This window comes from Pygocentrus nattereri, chromosome 14 (genome assembly GCF_015220715.1).
Source record: "Pygocentrus nattereri isolate fPygNat1 chromosome 14, fPygNat1.pri, whole genome shotgun sequence".
NCBI lineage: Eukaryota > Metazoa > Chordata > Actinopteri > Characiformes > Serrasalmidae > Pygocentrus > Pygocentrus nattereri.
Window position 1 is genome coordinate 28,117,166 of NC_051224.1, and position 19,674 is coordinate 28,136,839.

General features: G+C 37.4%; 1 protein-coding gene across 6 annotated transcripts in view; it reads right to left on the bottom strand.

Annotated features, from left to right (window-relative positions):
- Window positions 1-1,418: 1,418 nt before the first annotated feature.
- Window positions 1,419-19,674, bottom strand: part of LOC108438888 (glutamine-rich protein 2) — a 32,212-nt gene continuing 13,956 nt past the window's right edge. For 2 of the 6 annotated variants that reach the window (XM_017716991.2, XM_017716986.2), the window contains exons 6-17: window positions 17,793-17,878; window positions 16,172-16,381; window positions 15,590-15,712; window positions 15,264-15,338; window positions 14,258-14,422; window positions 10,905-11,023; window positions 9,994-10,059; window positions 8,621-8,722; window positions 6,257-6,431; window positions 5,365-5,476; window positions 3,950-4,105; window positions 1,419-3,370 (exon numbers count right to left, since the gene is read on the bottom strand). In XM_017716991.2, the coding sequence (XP_017572480.1) occupies window positions 3,207-3,370; window positions 3,950-4,105; window positions 5,365-5,476; window positions 6,257-6,431; window positions 8,621-8,722; window positions 9,994-10,059; window positions 10,905-11,023; window positions 14,258-14,422; window positions 15,264-15,338; window positions 15,590-15,712; window positions 16,172-16,381; window positions 17,793-17,878 (1,553 nt within the window). In that variant the 3' untranslated portion in view covers window positions 1,419-3,206. The remainder of the gene's footprint in view (window positions 3,371-3,949; window positions 4,106-5,364; window positions 5,477-6,256; window positions 6,432-8,620; window positions 8,723-9,993; window positions 10,060-10,904; window positions 11,024-14,257; window positions 14,423-15,263; window positions 15,339-15,589; window positions 15,713-16,171; window positions 16,382-17,792; window positions 17,879-19,674) is intronic. The other 4 variants (XM_017716988.2, XM_017716987.2, XM_017716989.2 and 1 more) reach the window with 4 other exon arrangements.

Consider the following 19,674-nt stretch of genomic DNA (forward strand, 5'->3'; position numbering starts at 1 on the left):
TGTGCTGTGACATTGGTGATGGTGTCATGTTGACGCTGTCGTTATCACCTGTGGACACACACCAGCAGCACTCCACCCCCCCTCCATCCAGCCAGTGCACTTGACAGAACATTGTGTCCTTCACAGTATTTAAATCATACATCCTGCCACAGCCTCTCACTCTTTTGAACAGTGCGTACACTTCTCTTCTTCACACGACGTGTCAGGCATCAGCAGAATGCTGCTTAGGGTGACTGAAGTGAGAGCACAGCCAGCACTGCTGTTTGACTTACAGCATCTGTCACAGCAATCAAAAGTAATGAAGGAATCTGAGGCGGTTCCTTTGCTTGCTTGGATGCTCTCTGAAATCCCAGACTTGTTAGAATAATCCTGGCCAGGGGTGCCCAAAGTTTTTGTTTTGAGGCACTGGAGTTTTACATCTTATGCAGTCAGATTTGAGATTTGAACCTGCCACCCTGCTACCTGCCTTGCTTTTTCTAGCACTAGTCTAAAAATCTAAGCATAATGCAATGGCATAAAAATACATGTTCTCTGATTGGCTGAGGGACTGGAGAGGTTAGGTCACTTCCTGGTGGGCCAAATGAAATGTAACTTGGACAACTTATAAAGCCATACACAAGTAAATACTGTTTCCTCAAATGAAAGAAAAGTAGGCATTCAAAACAAAGAGCTTAGTAGCTCTAACCCATTTGCACTAATTACTTTAAATAAAACAATTTATTTTATTGCAGACCATCAGTTCCAGTTCCTTATACAGCACCTCCCCACATTTCATAACCCAAAAAGACTAGAATCTGAAGGAGCAGCAGCAGAATGTTAAAACATTAGCAAATTATTTTCTTTGCAAACAGAGTAATATTGACAGTAGACAATACTCAGTGACTTGAAATGTAACTCGTAGAGGTGTAAAAATCAATCAATGCATTGTAATGCATTTGTCACAAGAGGATCATATAATTTCAGGAATGCTACATTCAGTTTTGAAGCACATTAATAACTGAATATCATTACAGACAATTAGAGTGTATACTTTTAGTGTATGTACTCCATCACTGAGTAAATACATCCTCCAGTCACATTTGTGCATTCAGCATTTTTAAAAATAATTCTAAATGAATAAATAATTCTAGAAATGTGGTGAAGTTTAAGAGTCATTTCTCATAAGTAAAACATTGTGTGAGGTCAGAGATTTACACCCCTAACAGCTCATTACTACCCACTACAGGTCATGTATCAGCTAATGACACTGCAAAGCCATAAGTGTATTATAACCCAATTTGTCCAGTGCTTACAAAACTATACATCTGTGTAGTGGGTAGGATAGTGCTTGAATACCGAAATGGATGTATTTTTATTTATTTATTTTTTCTACTGGTCATTAAGCTCCAGTAAGATTGACTGAAACAAGTAAACATACTTGTCAAGCAGGAAATCCTGTGCTCAAAGAGCTGGGTCAGACAGTGAGTAACCACCAGGGACTACTTTTGTTTTAAGTTATCACAAATTTTCATTAGGCACTGAATCTCAAATAAACAACGTGACATATTTATTAAGTAACACAGGCTGTACCCTATGCATAAAAAAACATATGCAAATCCCATACACTGGGATTTGATGTGTGAATTGTTCCAACAGCTGCAAAAGCAATACTGAATTTTACAAGCTGTATGGTGAGGAGGACTCCAATGAAGCATGGAAAAATCTGGTAACACTTCGAGGAACCCATGCTTGTGTGAAATCCAGAAACCAATGTTCAAAAAGCCTCAGTATTTGCGTGGGAAGTATTTACACTGGGTTGCCAGTTTATTATGCACACTCAGTAGAGACACAAATTGACCTGTCCATGCACAGTTCATGAATGCATTCTTTTGAAGTTATGGCTGTGAGATTGGACAAGCTTTACGGAGCGCAAGCACAAATCTTATTCAAGATGATGAATTTAAGTTGGGGTTTAGATTAAGTTTCCAGTATAAGTGCCACCAAGCTGGACTGTGTTGTGTAGCTAATAGTAATAAGGTCAACTGGGAAGGACAATGACTTTACCATCAAATTCACAGTCATGCTAACAGTAGCTTGATAAAACGTCTGATCTACCAGTACATATCATATTGATATCTCATTTTGATAAGTCAATATTAAATTATATATGCTAATTACAATGGCATCTTTTCTTTCCGTGGTATCACTCAACTTCTTAATCCGACCTGCATTATAAATATGCTAGCAAAATGCCCCAATTATAATTGTAAATAAGTAAATATGATGAAAAATAAGAGTATAAAGGAAGAACTATTAATAACTGTTATGACAATAAACTAATAATAGTAGTATAATAGTACAGTAAAGAATTGTTTAAAACTATTCTAGGCTATAATTTCACATTTGCCAACATTTTGTAAGCGATACAACTTTGCAGCAGTAGCTAAGACAAAATACTATGGTTAGGTCAATTATTGACTGTAGTCCGTTTGCACAATATGTTAGCCACCCACTTTTAAACACTGTGTACAATTACTATGGCCACTTTATTAGACATGCCTGGCTTGCTGGTCCACCCTGTAGGTGTACTGGTGCAGATTACAGCTCTTATAGATCTTTTTCCATGCACACTTTGTGTTAAATGTTTCTGGCATCAGGACAACTGTTGACTGAATATTTGTGATTGGTGGACTATTCTCAGCCCAGAATTGACAATGAATTGTATAACATCCCAGTAACACCACCATCCATGTTTGGTACATTTGTACAAAAAACTACCAAGTTACTGATGTATAAACTACCAAGTACTGAGAATGCTTTACCACCCAAATAATGTCTGGTGGTCAGTGGTGATCCAATGGTGGTCCCTTTCCATTGTTTGCATTGATGGATGAGACTGAAATATCTGATAAAATGTGCCGCAGTTGAGATACAGTCGGTAATCTTAAAGCTACAAGTGTGTCTACATTTAAAAAGCATTTCTGCTGAAATATAATAAGTCTATGGGCAAGGTAGGTGTGCCTAATTAAACTGGTAACTCAATCATTGTATGTCCTGATAACAACACATGTTTGCATTAACAATGCAAATATTCAAGAGTAATGGGATTCTAGTGTTGCTATGAAATGATGTGTTTGTTGTACTCTCCTTTAAGTTTGACATGCTTTGTGCTGTAAACAGTTTAATAAAACCAGGTAAGGTGGTCCTAAAACAAGATTGGGGGAGGTCTACAGAGAGGTCACTGGTTCATTCTCTGGTTGGCTGAAGTCTTTGTGGAGCTCCCTGCCCTGCAGAATCTCGTTGTCGGGGTCAGCAGAGGACTGAGGTACACTGGGCTGGGATAAGCAGTCCATGGAGGATACGGGCCGGTCATTCACAGAGGTGCTTGAGCCTGGGGGAGGCAGAGATCAGAGATTAAAGGCTGGGTGACAGCTAAATAATGATCACAACTAGAACAACATTACCATTCCCAGTTTCACAGTACAGATGGGTAATTTACCAGTAATGTGGAAGTGGGCAGTTAAAAAAGAGATTTTGAGATTGAATAGCAAAACTTACCAGCAGTTTTTATGAGTTATTGTTGAATATATGATTATATATACTGTGTTTAACCAAATACATTTCATCTAGTTTTATTTTTAAGCTTCAAACTGCACTCATAACAAAATATTTAAATTTGATGGGCTTTTGTATTTAGTATTTTTGTTTATCTTTGTTAAATATAATTCTAATAATGCATTAACTGTTGAATAGTGTATAAGTGTATAATAGTGTATAATAGTGTATAATCACCCTATGATCTTTAAGATCTGTTCACAAGAGGGCAAAGGCTAAATATGTGTAGGTTAACTGACAATATTAAGGCAAATGAGAAATCATTTGACATGTCAGCTCATTGTATCTCATTTTCAATCATTTTAAAAGAAACAACAAAACTGAACAACTTCCTTTGACGTCACTACTAACTAACCTACGCTGTTATATGATCCTGTTCCCAAGTGTTTCTGGGACCCACCCGAGCGACTGCCCTGTGTTTTGGCACTCTGAGGAGACCCGTGGCCAGACTCGGCTCTGCCGTACTTCTGCGACTGACAGCGGCCCACCCTGTCTTTGATTTTGCAGTTGCCTGCGGTGACACAAACATGACAGCACCAAATGTCAAGCAAGGACACAATTCCACAGGGAGCTGGCACCATGTTTGACCTTAAATAAAAGAACCCATGACCTTATAAATTGCTTCTGTACTGCTTAATACAAACACAGATCCTGCCAAAGTTCACTTGTCAGGTATGAGACTGCTCATGTGCCAGGCCAACAGTTAAAGCCAATTTACTTTGAGTGAGTGTCACTGGAGAATGGAGAAGATTTGAACCAGATACTAGGATTGTTGATGGCCATCCATTAGGAAACACAAAAATATTAGATGCTTTGTCACATAAAGCATTAAACATTTAGAAACCATTTCTATTTCCTACTCTTCTCTTGGCATCTTTAAGTAGTCCCAATGCTTCCCCATTTCCTCTATGAGGCATTCACACCCAGCAAAGACAGTGACAGTACCTTCCTTTAACATGTGAACTATTCCTCTACAGTTTTTTCAACCAGCACTGTTGGTTTAGACAGTTTAATGCGGCTGTCATTATAATCTTTTATAATCTTTTCTTTATAATCTCCTTCTAGGCCTTTTATTCCCCTTTCAGACTCCCTACAATGAGTAATAAGGCATGCTTTACATAGTATAACTTTCAGGCAAATTGTTGCAGGTTACAAGCTGCATTAAACATTAAAAAGTACAGTTACTATTCAAAACACTACAATGTGATCAAATCTCAAGGTATAGATTGTATCAAGAAAATAAATTGATAAACACAGTGTCTTTGTGTTCCACTGACATACTGAAATAAAACATCCTAAATTTTCTTCTGGTGGCCGACTACAAAAAAAATATTTGTAATGTATTATTTAGTCTACACTTGCAACTTCATATCATTTTTATGTAGAGGTGAGAAAATTGAAGATCTAGCTATGCATAAGTGCAATTTAGTTTTAATGCAGCTAATGTCTTAAGATAGGCCAAAAGAGAGCCTATACAGGAAAACATGGTGTATTGAGGAACATGTGAACATTCACTGAAATTGACCACAAGACCTCTGTAATGGCAAAGTGTGCTGAACTTGAATCACCGACACAACAGCAGCTACAACTCATGAATATCCACTTCCATCCCAGGCTCTTTCAAATCCATCATCTCAGTACAGCTCTAGAGACAGAGTCTTTTGTCCAAGGTAATTACAGTAACTTCAGTCTGCTGCTGGCAGAGTCTATTTCAGTGCTGATTATTAGATTACATGGAGGATGAGTGGAGAATGAATGAGGTGGCCTTGCCTTCTTTGGACATGATGGTGGGAAGTCTAGACTCCACAGGCTTTACAGCCCTGCTGTTTAGACGGCCCTTGTAGATGTGTCCATCCAGACCCAGGATATCCACTTCCTCTGGCTGAACATACAGGGCAAGAGCAGTTGGAGATTAGACAGAAATAGGGATGTCATGGTATGAATATTTTATATCATATTATTCACCAAAATTATCATTTCAAAATTTAAATGTTTAAAACACACATTGAAATTTCTTTACTAAAAGAATCATATTAATATATTTTTTACTGAGTCTAATAAATCTTTATAACACCAAAAATGAGGAACATAGTTTTGCTCTGACTTGCTGCCCCAACGAATTCATCATTTTGATTCTGGCTGATCTGTGTTGCAGTTTTATGATTTAAATAACATGAGGCAAGTAAGCACACTCACTGTATTTGAACACACCTGTTCCTACTTGCTGTAGCACAATTATGCATTGCTCGTTATGGTAAATAGCAAGTTGTCTCTTACTTTCGATGTAGCACTTGATTTATGTTATTCAAATTGGTGACTAATTTTGTGCTGAGAATCCAAAATGCCAGCTTGGCTTCTTCAAGAGCAATGTCATTTGATGAGGGGTAGCTAAATATCTGTACATATATTGTGACTTTAGTGAATACAAAGTTCTATAAATATGCTACTTTCTTTGTTTGAGCTTCAGATAAAAAGAAGGCTAGTAAAAATTTGCCAAGCAAATCATCTTTTAGCCAAATGGCATTCTATAGCATTAGCATTCAATCCATTCATTAATCATACAGAAACCTGATTCTTATCATGCAAATATATTTCAGTAGATACATATCAAGATTCTCAGCTGACCATCTATGAAAAGTCTAACCTAAATGTGACACCTGACCTGAATTTTCAGGCTGGAGCCAGACATGGCAAGGCTACTGTCCTCCGTCTGGATGATCTGCGTGATGTGCTGAAGGCGACTGTAACGCCTGTTGGCATAGGTGAGAGTGTGACTACCTCCACAGCTGCGAGACACGGCCAGGTAGCCATAGTCGGCCATCTCTGGGATGCGCTCGCTGAATGTTAAATAAAAAAGGTATGACAATGGAATTGGAAAATAGATCCACTCATTGGATTATTTGGATTATATATTTGACATTATTAAGAATACATGTGATTCCAAACTTCCAAACCGAACAACAGTATAATTTCCATGTACTTTAACATGAAGCAATTGGGTAATAATAAAGGAAGCATGCAATGCATCATTGAACTGGTCAGTTTGATTGTTAATTTCCTATACATACATCATAGCTTTCAAGCTACATAAATCATCTGTGTTATTTAGCCTATTTTTGAATCTTCATATCATTATGTCAAGAGGAGAAAATTAATAATCTAGCCAAATGGATGGTGACAAAGCAGACTCACAAAGCAGAACAAATCTAAGTACAAGCAGCCATTCAAGTAGCTATCATGTTAGCGTTAGCTGGCTAACTAACAAGCTAATTAGGTTATCTGGATACCAGCAAATAAGCATGAATACTCCAAGAGACCATCCCTTGTTTTTTATTATCCGTGATGTGTTGATTAAAATAATTTGTTTGAAATGAAATAGACTGATAAGGTTGATGTTTACCTCTTCAGCATTTTGCTTGGGACAAAACAAGGACACCTATGCCTATGTTAGCTACCTTAGCTACTGTTATCTGCTGACTTTCGATTAGTCTGTTAAAATTAAAAAATTCTAACATTCTGCATAGTAGTTACCTTGCTATTTATTTAGCTCTCCAACTTACCGAAGTTAAGGTGTGTGAGGTGTACATAGAATTTATGAATAAGAAAAGCACAGCAAATCAAGCAAAGTTGCTAAGTGCACACTGGGCTAAGACTTTAATTATTCGAAAAGTGTCAGTGCAGTTAAAATTGTCTAAGTTGTCTGAGTGTATCACATTTTACTGGAATTCTACATGCTTTCAAATAAGAACACATGATTTACTTTGAAATCTTTTACTAAATTTTGTTAAAAGAAGTGGCCATTAACATTATGGCCCTTATGAGACCATGATGCTTTTCAAGCAGTTTCTGACTGGGTGAACTGTTTATTTAAATCAGTAGTTCGGTCAAATAATCAGATCCATATGTGGTTGATCAACCAAGACATGTTTTCTAAAGAAGAAAATTTCAGATACCAGTCCTATCTGGGCAAACTGACATTTAAGGAATGGGTATGTAAATTTGAATTTTCTCTGAACATTCCCTTTAACTATTCTTAAGTATGTGAAATGTTTATGAAATGCAAAAGTTTTCCCCTTTATGAGTCACTAGTGAAAAACTCCTGCTCTTGCTTAAGTCCTAGTGCTCTGCTCCTCTGTGAGGGCCCGACTCACTGCTTTGGGAGGCTGTGGCTGGTCCTTTGCAGTGAAGACAGGATGGGTGGGTAGCGGGATTGGCTGATTTCTCTCAGTCCCTGACTGTAGGGGTGCTCTAGAGTCCTGCGCCTGCACAACTTACTCTGCACTGTATCTATATGCCTGCACATCATACGGTGGATTTGCCGCATCTGTGCCATGCTCCTCTCAGCACAAGCCATCTCAAAATGACCTTGGTTAGTGCCTGGCCTCAGACTGGGACAGTCAAAAGAGCTGTACATTAGTACTGAAGGGTATGTGGTTTGATTCAGTTTTAGATTTTCTTAAGCTAAGCTCAATAAATTTTTTTCAACTTAAATGCTGTTCAAACATAGTTCAGGTGGGAACATCTATATTTAGCAAAAAATGGATATACAAACTGCAGTAACAGTCTAAAAGCGTTTAAACATTTTAATGACATTAACAAAATAATAATATTAAGATTTTAAGAACCATTGTTCTGTTCATGGAATAACATTTCAATGTATGTTGTGTGTGTGGTTTAGGTGGGGGCGGGGGTTGTGGTGTGTGCTAAATGGTTATAACAGGTATACATTTATAAAGATATTGAGGAGGTGTTCTTTCCCATTGTTATAAAAATCTTTCCATGTGTTGTTTGATTTTTTTTTTTTAGTTCTCATCTAAACAATAGCAAAAACAGCCCTACAATCATGTCATTACCATGTACGACACTAACATTTCCACCAGATAAGGAGTCATGCATGCTAAATAGATATACCATGCAGGTAAGGCCAACCTGGCCTTGAATTGAACTGAGCTGAGTTGAACTTAGTTCAATTGAACTGAGCTGAGTCGCCACCTACAGGAGAAACGTGTTTCTTATGTCTCTTTACCTCCTGCTGTGGTGACGTGCTTGCTCCAGCTCATAGACGGTGTATGGCCGGTTTGACTTGTGAGAAGGCAACCCAGGAGCTGAGGGCACTGTCAGCAAATGCCTAAGAACATTCAGAAGTTGGAAAAGCACATGGGGGAGTAAATATATACAGTGCTCTAATGTAGTCTTTTTTTATTTTGTTTGTTAAATTTAATTTATTAATTTATTATATTGTTTTTTCTGTTGTGATATAGTGCTTTACAGTATTGAACAGTACAACTATTCAACTATTCAACTTCAACTATTGTAACATAGTCAATACTCTTTGTCCAACTGCACAACAGACTGCCACCACCCAACACATTTGACTTAACTTTCTGCAATATATTACTGTGGAAAACCTGAATATTGAGTTGAACTGTCAAATATTGTCTCATGATTAAAAATGTCTCTGAGAGAGTACAGATACATGGTAAATTATAAAATCAAGCATGAAAAAATGTAATAAAATAAAATACTAAACTACATAAATGAAACAGACATTAATGTTTGTCCCAATATGTTTGAGCATTTCTACCTAAGTTTCAAATTAATTACCAGGATCATTTTGAATTTCGGTTAGAATATTTGGTTATTAATGTTGTTTTGATTCATCTTCTCTGATGAATACAAATAAACAATAAATAAATAAAAACTTTAGTTTGGCCATTTTAACATTTTTCCCTAAACTCTAGGAAAAACTACAAAAACAAAGGGTACAAATGCTGTTACAAGGGTGGTACCCTGAAGAGTATTTCTTCAGTACTTTTAGTCAGGGGAAATAATCGTATAATTTCAATGCAATTATTGCTTTCAATGATTGTTGGCTTCATTTACTCTGTCTTGAATCCAGGCTTTGTTTGTTATTTTTAAGTTTTTCCTACTTAAAAAAGTATATTTCCTCTTGTGAATTGAATGCATTGTACCTTCAAAACTTGTTTAAGGTACACAACCGGCACTTAAGGACATTGCTACACCTTTAATTGTACATTTACATTGTTTGTACCTTGTACCTGTCTAGAACTCTTTTTCTGACCTTGTCCAACTCTGTACAAAGGTGCTGCTATGTCTAATCCCATCTACTATGTCAGTTTCACTGCTGTGCTGAGAAAAGTCCACTACCCACATAATTTCTGGTCAGTAGTGGTCTTATGGTGGGTCCTTACCTTTGTGATGGTCAGGGTAGAGGGGGTTAATAAATCGTGTACAAATGGGCTAGAGTCAATATTTATAAATCCATGAATGGAGTACCTAATAACACGGCCAAACACTGTAGTTACAAGGTATAGGTGTAAATAATACCCTTCAATGCAGGATTATGCAATTAAATAGTGTGAACTAAAAAAGACGTACGGTCCTGGAGTTATCATGTCAACAGGGCGGTCACAGGAGATACAGTGGAATCTTGCCACAAGTTGTCTGTGAGAGAATGACAGAAAAAAGCCTTGAAATTGAGATATCATAATATTAAGGTCAAATATAGGACCTTTCATTTGGGCTTATTTGCTGTGAAAGAGACAATATATGCGTAGACATTATAATTAAAAATATTATTAATAAACATAATAAACTCAGAAAATCTAAAATAAAAACAAGCAAAAAGCTAAAAATAAGTGTTTTTTTGTAACCAATAAAAGTATTATAAGAATTTCCATATCAGTAACCACAGAAGAATGATTAATTGGCTTTGATTGTTCTTAATATTATTCTCAACATGATATTTAAATATGATCAAAAGAATGACTCAGTAATTATATTAATATTGCTAATAATAAATCAAAGTCATTTGCCATCATTTAACATTATGAAAAAAACATCATGCTAATTGGTGGCTGCTGCCTTCCATCCATTGTCAGCACCAGTAGCACTGAAATGAACATCAATAGCCAAAGTCAGAATAGCAGAACATCTTATAATCATTCACACACCCACACACTCACACACACACACATTTTCTAAGCTGCTTCTCCCTCAGGGTCGCGGGGGTGGGGTGCTGAAGCCTATCCCAGTGGTCATTGGGTGGAAGGCAGGATACACCCTGGACAGGTCTCCAGTCCATCGTAGGGCAGACAGACAGACACACACGATCACTCACACACTCACAACAAGGGGCAATGTAACATTCCCAATTGGCCTGACTGCATGTCTTTGGACTGTGGGAGGAAACCGGAGAACCTGGAGAAAACCCACACAGACATGCAAAATTCCTCAGCAAAACCATAAAGTTTAGTGTTACACTGTTGCCCAGTGTTTGGATTTCTCACTTTCTGAAGCCAGCGGCATCATCAGGTTCAGGGGCAGGCTGGACTTGCAGCTGTTTGCGAATGCTCTTCCAGCGATCCTCCAGCTGCTTCTTCAGAGGGTCCAGCTCAATGCGGTTCAACTGTGACCATCATACAGGGGAAAAGATTTCTGTCAAGAATTCATCCTCAACAAAAGCCTCAAAGACTGATGGGTTAAATAAGCTGTCTTAGAAGAGGAAAACAACAGTTTTGCAGCATTACAAGCCTGGGAGAACTCGGTCTGTATTCATAAAGATTCTAAGAATAGAAGTACTGATATAAATCAGGTTCCTCTATTATTTACAGTGATATCACTGGCAGGAAGATCTTTGAATAGCACTTCTACTCTGAGAGGCAAATAGTGCCCTGAGAATTATGAATACAGTTGGTCACTTTGCTTTTACCTCAAAAAATATATATATATAATTTGGCAGATGAAACCATCTTAAATGTAGTGAGTATATCTAATACTTCTCACCATTGCTGAAATATTATAAGATTATTGAATCTATTTTCAGCCTAGCCTTTTTACTTTTTTTTTTATCTGCTGAAAAAAAAAATTCACTGGTTTATTTAAAGATAATTCTGCTTAAACAAGTGAAATTTGAGGAAATATGTCTAGAAATAGAAACAGAAATAATTCAATAATCTTAGAACATTCTTACATCAATCTGATTCTAAGAAATCATAGATATGTTGACTAGAATTAAGGTTATTTCACTTGCCAATACAACATCTTTATAGTATCTGGTGCTTCAACATTAGTACCAACAGTGCCAGTAAAAAATTTGGAGGAAAAAAAAAAGTCAAAGAAGGTAGAATGTCCAGTCCTGTTAAGCCAGAGCCCAGCACAGTTTGCCAATAAACCATATCTGTTAAACCTTGTGACTAACCAAGTTTTAGCAAAGAAATCACTAGGGATGGACTGATGTGGGATGTCTGGGCTGATGCCGGTAGCACAATTCTTATATGAACTACAGTTAAAACAGATGCAGAGAGGTTACAACTCATGATTAATTAATTCATTCATTTTGACAGCTATAATATATCTATAGCCCCAATTCCAGTGAAGTTGGGACATTGTGTAAAACATAAATAAAAACAGAATACAATGATTTACAAATCCTTTTCAACCTATGTTCAATTGAATACACTACAAAGACAAGATATTTAATGTTCAAACGGATAAACTTTATTGTTTTTTGCAAATATTCACACATTTTTAATTTGATGCCTGTAACACATTCCAAAGAAGTTGGGACAGGGGCAACAAAAGACTGGGAAAGTTGAGGAATGCTCAAAAACACTTGTTTGGAGCATTCCACAGGTGAACAGTTTAATTGGAAACAGGTGAGTGTCATGATTGGGTATAAAGGGAGCATTCCTGAAAGCCTCAGTCTTTCACAAGCAAGGATGGGGCAAGGTTCATCACTTTGTGAACAGCTGCATGAGCAAATACTCCAACAGTTTAAGAACAACGTATCTCAACGTGTGCAATTGCAAGGAATTTAGGGATTTCATCATCTACAGTCTATAATATCAACAAAAGATTCAGAGAATCTGGGGAAATCTCTGCAAGTAAGCGGCAAGGTAGAAAAGTAACATTGAATGCCCGTGACAATGTCTTTTTCAGGGACGTCCCTGCTTATTTCCGCAAGACAATGCCAACGGCATGGCTTCATAAAAGAGTGTGGGTACTAGACTGGCCTGCCTGCAGTCCAGACCTGTCTCCCATTGAAAATGTGTGGCACATTATGAAGCGCAAAATACGACAATGGAGACCCTGGACTGTTGAGCAACTGAAGTTGTATATCAAGCAAGAATGGGAAAGAATTCCATCTACAAGGCTTCAACAATTAGTGTCCTCAGTTCCCAAATGCTTATTGAGTGTTGTTAAAAGGAAAGGTGATGTAACACAGTAGTAAACTTGCCCCTGTCCCTACTTCTTTGGAATGTGTTGCAGGCATCAAATTCAAAATGAGTGAATATTTGCAATAAACTATAAAGATTTATCGGTTTGAACATTAAATATCTTGTCTTTGTAGTGTATACAGTTGAATGTAGGTTGAAAATGATTTGCAAATCATTGTATTTTGTTTTTATTTATGTTTTACACATGTCTCAACTTGAAATGGGGTTGTAAATCAGACATTTCAATTAGTGGCAGATGTTAGGTGAATGCAGAATTAGAAGTCTTGCCCAGAGAGTCTTACTAGAATAGCAGTGAGATTTCTACCTGAACAGGGCACTGAATTTCTTATCTTCAGTGTATGGACCTATGATGCTATTCACTATGCTCCAGAAGAATGGTGCCCTCCACTGATGGCTATACATGCATCAGTTTATGGTGCAAATGGGGTGTGAAATTATCAGTCAGTTATTGGTTTTAATGTATTATTGGACTGTATGATAAAAATAAAACTTTCAAATTTTAACTGGGAATATCAGCCACTAATACCTGGTGCTACTGGGCTGAACTAAGGGCCGTCAGGACTGGAGGTGAACACCCCTGAGCTACAGAATTATTCTAATCACCTTGCACTCCATCTCCATGGATATTTTCTCAATGACTTTGTGCCAGTCCTGTTCCTGACCAGTGATATTTGCAAAAAACTATAAAGATTTATCTGTTTGAACATTAAATGTCTTGTCTTTGTAGTGTATTCAGTTGAATATAGGTTGAAAAGGATTTGCAAATCATCGTATTTTGTTTTTATTTATGTTTTACACAACATCCCAACTTCACTGGAAATGGGGTTGTAAATCAGACATTTCAATTAGTGGCAGATAATGCTTTCCACAGTGCTTTGCAATGTTAGGTGAATGCAGAATTAGAAGTCTTGCCCAGCCACTAATACCTGGTGCTACTGGGCTGAACTAAGGGCCGTCAGGACTGGAGGTGAACACCCCTGAGCTACAGAATTATTCTAATCACCTTGCACTCCATCTCCATGGATATTTTCTCAATGACTTTGTGCCAGTCCTGTTCCTGACCAGTGATATTTGCAAAAAACTATAAAGATTTATCTGTTTGAACATTAAATATCTTGTCTTTGTAGTGTATTCAGTTGAATATAGGTTGAAAAGGATTTGCAAATCATCGTATTTTGTTTTTATTTATGTTTTACACAACATCCCAACTTCACTGGAAATGGGGTTGTAAATCAGACATTTCAATTAGTGGCAGATAATGCTTTCCACAGTGCTTTGCAATGTTAGGTGAATGCAGAATTAGAAGTCTTGCCCAGCCACTAATACCTGGTGCTACTGGGCTGAACTAAGGGCCGTCAGGACTGGAGGTGAACACCCCTGAGCTACAGAATTATTCTAATCACCTTGCACTCCATCTCCATGGATATTTTCTCAATGACTTTGTGCCAGTCCTGTTCCTGACCAGTGATTTTACTGAGGAGCTCCTGAAACATCCCGTTCAGCTGCTCCGTCATGGTGTCGAACTGGATGCGGCTCACCTTGGTTTCCAGGGCTTGCTTGTCTGCTTTCTGGATAAGGAAGATGAGTTTTAGCCATTCATATTCCTTTGCTGAGGTTACATGGGTTTGAGGTGAGTCTATATTTCACTGCTGTATAAGACTATGTAAGATTGTGCTAGACTTTGATTGTGTTACCCTGTGTACACTGAATTATATTAGACTGCTCTAGACCTGGATATTGTATTACACTGTATTAGACTGTGTTAGACCTTGAGACTGTATTAGACCCTACTAGACTGTGTTTGACTTTGAGGCTGTTTTAAACTGTATTACACTCCACATCTTGTGCAGGTGCTAACAGACAGATAAGCATTTCAGTGTGTCCTTCCAAATAAAACTGCAGCATGGAATTTACTCTGAGGTAACTGAATAAGACTGTATTAGACCTTGAGATTGTATTACACTGTTTTAGACTTTAAGACTATACTAGATTTTGTTAGACTTTGAGTCTGTATTAAACTATATCAGACTATGTCAGTATTTTAGTGTTGACATATGAATGTCTGATTCATAGTACTACAATGGTGAACGATTTTAACTCTGTAAATTTCTCTAGATAGGTGTTTTGAATGATTTTGCTTACATCTAACCTTTTGAATGATTGAGTAATCTAGCAAAAACGGTGGAGTTCCCCTTTAAGGAAAATTTCTTAAACCTGTATTAGTCTCATGTATTAGACTTGTGTTAGACTTAAGTCTGTAGACTTTAAGTTAGATTGTATTAGACTTGAAGAGTGTATTAGACTGTGTTAGGTTTCGAGACGGCATAGGATCACAATGTGTAAGACAAAGTTAGACATTTAGACAGGCTATTTTAGACTGTGTTATGTGTTAGACTTTGAGACACTCACAATGCCAATCTCCATCTCCACCACCTCTTTATCTGCCTTCTTCTCATCTAGCTCTTCCACAGTCTTGTACAGGTGCTGAGAGAGAGATAAGGATTTCAGTGAATGTGTTTCTCATGGTCCAGCTCCCCCCACAACCCAGAAGGATAGGCGGTTTAGAAGATGTGTGTGTGTGTGTTTTTCCCAACAAAAAAAAGAAAGAGTCCAACTACTATAAAACTAAAGTATTAATGTCATGTAAGTAGTGTAATGTAAGTGCACATCAAGCTAAGAAATTTGAATGTATTATATGTCTAAGGTTAGAATTGTAACAGCTCAGAATTGCTCACATCAATATGGCTTTGCTTCTGGTTGTGGTCCTCCATCAGGTGGTTGGCTGTGATGTGGAGTTTCTCACACTCAGCCTGGAGCTGCAGGATGGCACCTTGCACTTCACTCATCAGTTCAGAGGTCTGTCAAACAAACAAACAAACAAACAAACAAACAAACACACACACACACACACACACACAGAACAGTAAATAATAGCAAGAAATAATGGCAGCCAATCAAAGACAATTTGAGAAAGTAAGAGCAATTTCAATTGCCACCATATCAAAACTTAATTTTTTTTTCTTTTTTTACTATCTGAAAGAGCAGCTGTCTTTTGCTGAACATTTAATGAGGAGTGGAACAACTGAAATTATTTCCATTCAAATCCCCTGTTCTAAAAAAAAAAAAAACACTGTTCTAAAAAAAAAAAAAAGGTTTTGTCACAACAGTGACGATATGTTTACAAGTTTGCTTGTGTATCTATGTATACCTGTACTCACTATGTCAGCAGCCTGTATTGTCCTGCCGCTAACCTGTGGCTTCTTAAAGCCACTGACCATGCTCTGTAGTGTCTCATAGCGCTGAAACAGCTGGCTGACCTTTCTGCTCAGGTCCACCATATAGGAGGGGCATGTGGGTCCAGCCTGACCCGATAGGCCTCCCTGACCTCTAGCATGACCCCAGTCCTGGCCCTGTCCCTGACCCTGACCGCGCTTTTCTAGCTCAGCTGTGTCTTGCTGTAGACTCGATGACAGCATAGCAGAGGATGATGCCATCATGTCCTCCAGCATGGACCGCAGACTGTCCAACTATACACACAGAACAGGTAATGTGGCTTTAATATCAGCATATCAGACAAAATCACTATTCAAGCTGGGTTAGTTTTACCAGAGGACATGACAGAGCAATTATATGGGATCAAGCGTCTGTGTAATGTTCCTCAATTAATACAGACAGCTTGGTGTGAAAGGAATCAATTAGTCACACAGTAAATTATTAATCAATCAATGATTAGTTGGCAGTTTGAATGATAATATGTTATATGTTAAATTCCCCTACTGGTTTATTTTACTGTGAGAAACAGAGCCTGATGAATACAATCACTTATATACACAATTTTATGAACTACCATTCAAAATCTTAAAGGTTGCTCTGACCTATTTTTATTTTTTACAGTGAATAAAAACATAGTACATACCTGTGTACAATTACAATGAGCTCAGCAAAGGTACAATTAAGATAATTCACTCAGACTTACAAATTCATATTGGATTAAAATAAATAAATAGATAAATAAATCCTGTCAGTAATCACTTTTACAGGATGATTACAGGATGTCCTAAAAAGTGAGCTAAAGTGTGAAAGAACTTTAGGATATCACATGAAATGATATCACTTGATCCGTTTTTGTTTTTTTTCTCTTTCTCTAACCTGATGCTGTAACTCTTTATCTGTGCTGCTCTTCTGTGCCATGCTGACAGCAGCTACATCTTTCTTCAGCTTTTTTACGTCTTCATCCAGCTTCTGCACTGCATTCCTGTGAATTTGTGTCAGTGTCCATGTGTGTGTGTGTGTATTGTGTGTGTATAATTATGTTGATGAGTTCCACAGGCCATTTCAGGTTAATGCAAACCTTACGAGTAAATTAATATCTTATAAGACACTGGCAAACGTATATGAGCCACTAACCCAGGATTCAATAACCAGCTGCTCACAATGTATTTGGTTATGTTCAAATTACAGAGCTAGAGTGTTCAAGGATTCAAATTCAGGGTCTCTCAACGACAGGGCAAAATGTCAGTTGTACAATTTGGGAACCTAATAAGATTCAACAACATAGCCCGAACATGAACAAAAACACCATCATAGTTAAAATAACATATAAAATCTACGTAACTGTTAACATGAAAGTAACAATAAACTGATGAACAAAGGACGAATAAGAGGTCAGGACTCTTCCTGCAGATTCTGCTAGTTATAACTGCTGTCCCCTGCTGGCTGGGATGGGTATTTACCTGAGATGGGCTATCTGTTGTGACACACTGATGCTGTCTTTGCACTGGGCACTTGTTGAATCTGACTCTTCACCTAAATCTGACCCCTCTGCCCTGCTTACTGTGCCCATGATCAAATTCTCCATCTCCAGCTCCTACAAAAATACACTGTGAACACTGTGCGTGTCTGTGCGTGTCTGTGTGTGTGTGTGTGTGTCTTTAATACCTTCTCTCTATCAGCCATTATGGTGTCCATCGCAGCCTTCAGACGATTCACCTGTTCTAGTACATTTTCAGGCATGCCCCTCTCTCCTAGACAAAAAGCAGAAAAATGAAAACATTCTACTGACTCCATTCCTTCTAATTGGCCTCATAACATATCTCATGAGAGAAATATTTAGTTAATGCCAAATTATCACATCTTAAACTCAAATGTAGTGAGTCACCCAAGGACATGCTGGTGTTACTTTTCTTGCAGCTGGCTATTTAACACTGACATAAACATGTCATGGATGCCATATGCTGTCAGGATTTGTCTTGATATATTTAATTCTGCAACATCACATTTACCAGTATTTACTGTTAACTGTCATGACAAATGCCATATGGCTTGCCACATGGCTTGCTGTCACAGCTTATTTCACATGCTAATATTTGGTAAATTTACTCAAGTTATGACATAACATCATGTTATGACAACTCATGACATCTGACATGACACATTTATGGCATGATTATGTCTGTGTCATATGTGTCCAGATTCAACTAAAGTGTTATTGACATGTTTTGTGTCTGAAGTTTTACGCTAAAGCTACTACTTACACATACCAATTCAACCCAACAAGCAATTTGTCAAAGCATCTAATCATGCTAATATAAAACTCACGAATAAGAACCCCATACAGAAGGGGAGAGAGCCCAGGTTCAATATTCATTCTGGAACAGATCTATAAGCTTTACATTTTCTTCATAAAGGTTTTATTTCAAGGTAGCTAGTTTTTCAAAAAGCATCAGAAATTCATAATTCTATAGGACCCATGTCATGGAAACCTGATTTTGCCTCACTTTTTATATTAAGTCTTAACAATTAACAATGTTTCAAGACATAACATTTACATGCTTATCGTCCATGCATAGAAACTAAGCTGCAATAACATTCCTATTTAATTGTATACAACCCCATTTCCAAAAAAGTTGGGACACTGAGCAAAAAGTAAGTAAAAATAGAATGTAATAATGTGCAAATCACTAAAACCATACATTTAATTGAAAATAATAAAAAAAGACATTGTGTAAAATGTTGAAACTAAGATATTTTATTGTATTTTTTTTATTGTATAACATGTTTCAAAAAGTTGGGACAGGCAAAAAAGTTGCTAATGCTAAAAAACACCTGGTGAAGAATGTAACAACTTGTTAGGTTAGTTGGCAAAAGGTCAGTAACATCATTATAATGCGTAGAAAATAGCATCCTGTTACTCTGTGAAAGCCTGCATGGGAAAATAGTGCAACAATTCAAGAATAACATTTTTTGATGCGAAATAGTAAAAAATCATCTATGGTACATAATATCATTTAAAGATTCAGAGAATCTGGAGAAAATGTGCAAAGGACAAGGCCAAAAAGCAATAGTGACTGGCTGTGATCTTCCTGTGGAAATGCATTAAAAACAGACACAATTCTGTAGGGAAAATCATTGCATAGGCTCAGAAACGCTTCCATCACACTTCTGTGAACACAGTTCATTACTGCATCCATAAAAGCAAGTTAAAACCGTACCATGCAAAGAAGAAATCATCTATTTCAGAAACCAGAAACACTGCCACCATCTCTGGACTGAAGCTCATTTAAGATGGACTGAGGTGAAGTGAAAAAGTGTCCTGTGGTCCGAAGAATAAAAATTTTTAATTCTTTTTGAAATCATGGACATGTCCTTCATGCTAAAGAGGAGGGTGACTATCTGGCTTGTAATAAGTGCCAGAATCTATGATGGTATGGGGGTGCTTTGGTACACGTTACAGGTAGCTTGGACATCTGTGAGGGCACCATTAATGCTGAATGATACATATGGGTTGTGGGGCAACATATGCTGCCATCCAGATGCCATC